Genomic DNA, 7,560 nt, shown 5'->3' with positions numbered 1-7,560 from the left:
CTTGAGATAACGTGTTGTGAATTGGCGCTATACAAATTAGGATGGATTGATGGAAGTGTGAATATTTTGAGAATGAAGAGATTTTACCAACATTTTTCATTATTTTAACTTTAAACAAAGCTGAATATTATTAACCATGATGAATTGTTTTTCCTCTGAATCTATTTTTAACAAAAACTATAACACCAGGTGAGAGGTTGTAGATATATAACTATAGATTAGAGGGTGTAGAGATATGACTATAGATTACAGCGAATAGATATATAGATTAGAGGGTGTAGAGATATGACTATAGATTAGAGGGTGTAGAGATATGACTATAGATTACAGCGAATAGATATATAGATTAGAGGGTGTAGAGATATGACTATAGATTAGAGGGTGTAGAGATATGACTATAGATTAGAGGGTGTAGAGATATGACTATAGATTACAGCGAATAGATATATAGATTAGAGGGTGTAGAGATATGACTATAGATTAGAGGGTGTAGAGATATGACTATAGATTACAGCGAATAGATATATAGATTAGAGGGTGTAGAGATATGACTATAGATTAGAGGGTGTAGCGATATGACTATAGATTAGAGCGAATAGATATATAGATTGGAGGGTGTAGAAATATAACTATAGATTAGAGCGAATAGATATATAACTATAGATTAGAGGTAGTAGATATATAACTATAGATTAGAGGGTGTAGATATATAACTATAGATTAGAGGTAGTAGATATATAACTATAGATTAGAGGTAGTAGATATATAACTATAGATTAGAGGGTGTAGATATATAACTATAGATTAGAGGGAGTAGATTATAGATTAGAGAGTGTAGATATATAACTATAGATCAGATGGTATTATAACTATACATTAGAGGGTGTAGAAATATAACTATAGATTAGAGGTAGTAGATATATGAATATATGAACAATCATAAATTGTTGCAGAGAAATACTGCTGTTGTAACATTACTGATTATAATTTCTTATGTGATGATGAGATGCTGTGTGTGTGTGTGTGTGTGTGTGTGTGTGTATGTGTGTGTGTGTGTGTGTGTGTGTGTGTGTGTGTGTGTGTGTGTGTGTGTGTGTGTGTAGGGGGGGGTCAAATCATGATCTTGCCCAGGGCACCAAAATGTGCAGATCCGGCCCTGCACAGAGAGAGACACACCTGAGTGATTATTCCAGGTAAATATTTCGTATAGATCTGGTTCAGTTATTTATTGGATGGTAAATTATATCTGTGATTTCCTCATGTCTTCCTCACTGTCGCTTTAAAGAATGTAATGATTTATCATCCATCTATATTAATTTAAAGAGATCTGATTGGTCTGTCAGATTAAACATGCTCACAGAGTCACAGCTGATCCAAGGTTTTATGTCGTGTTGTTTTTTAAACTAAAATTTCTCATGTTGACGAACATGAAAAAAATATATGAAAAATTATAATTATATGAAGCTATGTTCCTCGTTGTGAATTCAGGATTGATTTATAATTTCAGTTGCGTTTGAATTATTCCGTCTGCAATAATCAACACTGAGTCTGAGTCACACTGGCGCCCTCTAGAGGCAATAAATGACAACCACAGCCTCCCTGTGATGAGACGATGAATGAAATGTATTATAAGAACATCCTCAAAAGTTCAGTCACTCTTCAAATTAATAATACTTTACATCAATAAATATAATATGATTATATAAAACATAAAAATTAATCTGACTCAGCAGATTATCTTTTAAATGTATTGATAGAAAATGTGTATGATCAAATGTTTCAGCTGTGAACATTTGTTTTCAATTCATTTGACATTTTCTAACATGCTACACATATTAATACGCATATAAATTATATTTTTGTTTCTATAACATTATGTCAAATATAATTTTATAAACAGGCAAATTCAATCACACTGACTCTGAAATAAATGTATTGCTAATGTTTGAAATTGCACAAATATGTTGGCAACTTTTCAGTATGCTAATTTGTGCAATTTATGCAAACGTTGAAAATAATCGTCAGTCAGCGTGATGGACTCTGAGGAAGTTTGTGAAGTGTCTCGGCTTTAAAAGTATATATTTGATTGTATAAAAACTATATCAAATTATTCAATACAAGCTCAGAAAAATAACTCATAAACATCAGATGAATATCAACATGATCACCTCACACATACAGAGTTTATGTGCAGTGGGAGAGGGGGAAGGGAGGGAGAGGGGGAGGAAGGGGAGGGATTTATCGTCGTGGAAACTGTAGTCCTAATCTGTTCTTAGAGGCTTAGTGGGACTTCAGGTTGTGTGTCAGACATTCACACACACACACACACACGGACTCTATCTATTTATCTATTTATTTATTTATTTGTTTAATTAGTTTGTTAATTTTCCTGTTTGTTTATTTGTTTATTTATATTTTTTTCTTTTTCTTTTTTTAAAATCCTGACTCTGACTGACAGCTCTCCTCGTTCAGTTTGTGTCATCATGTCTATCTGCAGGTTAACCAGGAGGCCATTTTAAAACCTGAGGGACACACACATACAAATACACACACACACTCTGCACTTGTTTTTTAAAAATTGAAATCAGAAAAACGTGACATCATGAAGGACCGTCTGGCTCAGCTGAAGGAGGTAAAAACTCTGTTTCTTTACTTTTCATTAGTCAGATATTGACCTCATGCTGCTACACACCTGTTGCTGCTGACACACACACACTCACACACTCACACACAGGCACACACAAACAAACTGTGACAGTCAGTTTGATAATTCAGCAGATCTGTTTTTTGTACTTGTGTGTTGAGCAGAGACTGTAGATAGAATATATTCTTAAATATGATGTCAGGACTGAATCTTTCTTTATTTCTAATGACATCAATAGATCAAATGTTAAAGAACAATATAAAATAATCTCTGTCATTAAAACACTTCACTGCAGGAGGTTGTAATCGATTCATTATAAATGTAAAGATGAAACAAACGGTGGAGCAGACTCACATTGTTCTAAATGAAGCTGACGGTATAACTTTGATTTTATTGTCTTCCATTCATGAACTAAAGTTTATATGAATGTAACACTTATCAGTTCATCAGGATAAAGTGACTGTTTAGTTTGGGTCAGGAGCGTGCAGGACGGCGAATCTGCAGCTGTCCTCAGATGACACTGGCAAGCAGCGAGCAGGTTGAGTGTAACATGTCACCTGACAGGTACAGCGTAACAGTCAGACAGTTGATGCATATATTTGAGAAATTCATGTTGAAACACAGAGTGAGGGATTGATATTGTCTTTGCATAAATTGTTTTATTTAGATCAAATCAGGCTTCCATCTCATCCCTCTAAAATACACACAGTCACTTTTATTTACAGTATTTCAGGCAGGGGTGTCTCCAGGATTTCTGGTTCCCATGAACAAATCTCACATTGGGCCCCTCCACCACAGCTTCAACCAACCCTGAGATATAACTATAGCCACACCTCCTTTACACGAATGACCCATTAAATGATTTAAATTAAGGTCTGCAACATTTTACTTTTTCAAACTGATACAATCTCTGTAATTAAGGTCACATATTATCCTCCTTTTCAACAAGTTTAAATAAGTCACAGAGTTTCTCAAAACATTTCTGTGAAGTCTCTTGTTCTAAATCCACTCGGATCCTGTATTTGATCGTCCCTATAAACCCCTCTATTTCAGCCCTGCTCAGAACAGGCTGTTTCTGTGTCTGTAGCTTTAAATATGTAAATTAGCTGTGTCTGACCATGCCCCTCTCTGGAAGGGCTTGGGTGCTTGTTGCTTTCTCGCTCCATGTCCTATTGTTTAAGGTGAGAAGGCAGACTCAGAGGGCAGACCAAACACCTAGCTGCGGGAGTGTCACCTACCTGGGGGAGGGGTTACTGCCCTTTGTGATGTCATGAAGGGAAAATCTCCAAACGGCCTGTTTGAGCACACATTTTCTGAAAAGTGGAGCAGGCAAAAGACGGAGAGGATGGACTGTTCTCAGAAATCTGGGGGTTTGTAGACAGACTAGAGACACATGTTAGTGTTTGAAAAACATGCTAAAGTGTATTTGGCATAATATATGACCTTTAATGATCAACACTATCAAAGGTACTGAAGCCTTTGAAAAAACTACATCTATTTTTGTAAGACAGGGGTTTAAGGGAAGAATGAGTCCATCAAATATTACAGACAAACTTCTGCACACTTCTAACTTGTACACAAACATTCAGCGAGCAGGACTTTGTCTGCAATTTTTTGGTGATTGAAAAAAATAAATCACCCAATACTGGTAGTTTACACGTGATAACAATAAATTAAATTTAAATCTTTTGATATTTGAATAATTTCAGAGTTATTAGATTTAGAAATCATGTTGATTTGTTGGTCCAGATTTCCCTTTACGCTGACAGTTCTGATTAGAAAGAAACAAATCCACACTAAAACTATAGATTTATTTCAGGACCAACAAGGACCCCTTCCTCCATTTGGGCCCTGGGTAGTCAGCCCCACTTTCCCCCACTACAATGCCAATGACTGTTTGTATTACTACAATCTGTAACCACATGTGAATTATATTAATATATATATACATTTTTATTTTATGCTGTCTTCTGACAGTGTGAGGACACACTGCCATCAATAGTCATTATTCATTAATCATTTTAGTTGAGTTTATTTGACGGGGGCCATGCACAACACAACTGTTGGACCAGAGTTAGCTATAAAGCTATTTTACATCTGTGGTCTCTGGGCAGGAAGGTGTAAAAAACAAACATTACACTACAAACAATTAAAATCAAAACAAAATGTCACATTAAATCAACATTATGTTCTCTACAATGGTTTAAATCAGTGATCACATGATTGGTTTGCTTCAAGCTATGATTTAAGTTTAATTTTTGAGTTCCACTTATGTGGTTCTCACTGCTAATGCTGATTGTCTGAAAGCAGTTTTCTTAAATCTAGCCGAAAGGTCACCTAATATGATATTATACGAAATGATGCAAGATGACAGGATACGATACAATACAATCTGAGACAAGACATTAGGACATTATGATTAGAGATAAGGGGGGCGGCTGTGGCTCAATAGAGTCGGTGGTCTCTCAACCAGAAGTTCGAGGGTTCGATCCCCAGCTCCTGCAGCAACATGTCTGATGTGTCCTTGGTTAAGACACTTAACCCCGAATTGCTCCCACTGCTTCTTCTGCGGCGTAAGAATGGGATTTGTTAATACTTATGGTCACTTTACATAGCTGCTTCTGCCATCAGGGTGTGAATGTATAGGTGTGACCTCGGGTAAAAACTATCTGAGTAGTCACAAGACTAGAAAAGCGATATACAAGTCAATTTTCAAGAGACAAGAAAAGACAATACAAGAGGTTACAATACAAACCAAGACAAGACGGGACGAGAGAAGTTGACAAGAAACAACATAACATGACACAACACAATAATATAGTCCCCTTGGGGAAATTTGTCTTGGTCTCCAGTGAGGCACACATTCAGCTGCATCCACAGTATTAATAGATAAAAACAATAGAAAAACACAACAGTGCAACAGAGAAACACATATCAATGAAATAACAACATACTTGCAGCATATTGCATATGCAGCATAAAACCCCAAATTATTATTAAAAAGGTAAGAACATCATGATGCTCAGCTGACCTTTAGGAGCTGACCTGTAGGAGCTGACCTGTAGGAGCTGACCTGTAGGAGCTGACCTTTAGGAGCTGACCTTTAGGAGCTGACCTGTAGGAGCTGACCTTTAGGAGCTGACCCTTAGGAGCTGACCTTTAGGAGCTGACATGTAGGAGCTGACCTGTAGGAGCTGACCTGTAGGAGCTGACGTGTAGGAGCTGACGTGTAGGAGCTGACCTTTAGGAGCTGATCTGTAGGAGCTGACATGTAGGAGCTGACCTGTAGGAGCTGACCTGTAGGAGCTGACGTGTAGGAGCTGACCTTTAGGAGCTGACCTGTAGGAGCTGACGTGTAGGAGCTGACGTGTAGGAGCTGACCTTTAGGAGCTGACCTTTAGGAGCTGACGTGTAGGAGCTGACCTTTAGGAGATGACCTGTAGGAGCTGACCTGTAGGAGTTGACCTGTAGGAGCTGACCTTTAGGAGCTGACATGTAGGAGCTGACCTTTAGGAGCTGACCTTTAGGAGCTGACCTGTAGGAGCTGACCTGTAGGAGTTGACCTGTAGGAGCTGACCTTTAGGAGCTGACATGTAGGAGCTGACCTTTAGGAGCTGACCTTTAGGAGCTGACCTGTAGGAGCTGACGTGTAGGAGCTGACCTTTAGGAGCTGACCTGTGGGAGCTGACCTGTGGGAGCTGACGTGTAGATGCTGACCTTTAGGAGCTCATTTTCAGATGTTAATTAAGTGACCTGATAGGTCAAAGAGACACTCTGATGGGCCCTGTTTATAAAAATTAATCATAATATTCTGTGATTCTGTGAACTTTTTTTCAACGACAATGTTGTGATAATGATGTATAACAGACTGCTATCGACCAATCAGAATCAAGAAGTTAACACAACTTAATACATAATTAAATACAATTTTGTTTGTGTGTGTCTGTTACAGAAGAGTGATGGAGGAGATGACATCGAGGTTCCTATGGAGAACCAGGCGTTCATGGATGACTTCTTTGCTCAGGTGTGTGTCTTTACTTTAGTTTCTAATTGAAAAAAAACCCACAGGTGATACAGGTGATCAGTGAAGGTGTCCCTCTCCTGCATGTTCATGTGGGTTTCAGATTGAAGATATCAGGACCAGCATCGATAAGGTGGACGAGAGTGTCACAGAAATCAAGAAGCTTTACTCCACCATCCTGTCAGCCCCCACCTCTGATCAAAGTAACACACACAAAATATATATTTATTTATATATTATAGGAAAATATGCATAAAAGAGTTTATCTTCATCTTAATGTGTGATGTTCCCTCTCTCTCTCTCTCTCTCTCTGTCAGAGACTCAGGACGATGTTGAAGCTCTGACTAATGAGATCAAGAAGTCTGCAAACAATGCACGAAACAAACTCAAGAGTCAGTACCAGTGTGTGTGTGTGTGTGTGTGTGTGTGTTTGGTGTTTGTGTGTGTATGCGAGTATGTCAGTCTTCGTTATATCACACAAACACAAAACAACAAAAACGGTCTGAAATTTTCAGAGTGGACTGCATGTGTGAACACTAACAACAGCATTTTTAACCCCACTTCGTGTGTGTGTGTGTGTGTGTGTGTGTCTCAGGTATTGAGCGTCAGCTGGAGTCAAACACAGATGACAGATCCTCAGCTGATCTCAGGATACGTAAATCACAGGTTAGTTTCTCTCTTTAAAGACGTCACCTGATGAGTTTATCTGAAGAACAATCACCTGCAGCAACGACTTTAACCTTCTGTTTTTTTATACAAAAACAGTTGTTATTGGTTAATCTTCATCAAATAAAATAACAATTAATTAAGTAAATAGTGAATGGCAGATGATAAAGAGGTTTGATAACCATCTTTTTTAATGATCTTTACTTCTAGTTGTACCTTTACTGAAGCT

General features: G+C 37.8%; 1 protein-coding gene across 1 annotated transcript in view; it reads left to right on the top strand.

Annotated features, from left to right (window-relative positions):
* Window positions 1-2,224: 2,224 nt before the first annotated feature.
* The window catches only part of stx3a (syntaxin 3a), a 12,922-nt gene continuing 7,586 nt past the window's right edge, over window positions 2,225-7,560 (top strand). Inside the window, exons 1-5 of the mRNA XM_061053128.1 lie at window positions 2,225-2,632; window positions 6,597-6,668; window positions 6,769-6,868; window positions 6,983-7,057; window positions 7,261-7,331. Of these exons, the coding sequence (XP_060909111.1) occupies window positions 2,603-2,632; window positions 6,597-6,668; window positions 6,769-6,868; window positions 6,983-7,057; window positions 7,261-7,331 (348 nt within the window). The 5' untranslated portion in view covers window positions 2,225-2,602. The remainder of the gene's footprint in view (window positions 2,633-6,596; window positions 6,669-6,768; window positions 6,869-6,982; window positions 7,058-7,260; window positions 7,332-7,560) is intronic.

The sequence above is a fragment of the Labrus mixtus genome, chromosome 2 (assembly GCF_963584025.1).
Source record: "Labrus mixtus chromosome 2, fLabMix1.1, whole genome shotgun sequence".
NCBI lineage: Eukaryota > Metazoa > Chordata > Actinopteri > Labriformes > Labridae > Labrus > Labrus mixtus.
This window is presented reverse-complemented; position numbering and strand designations above follow the sequence as displayed.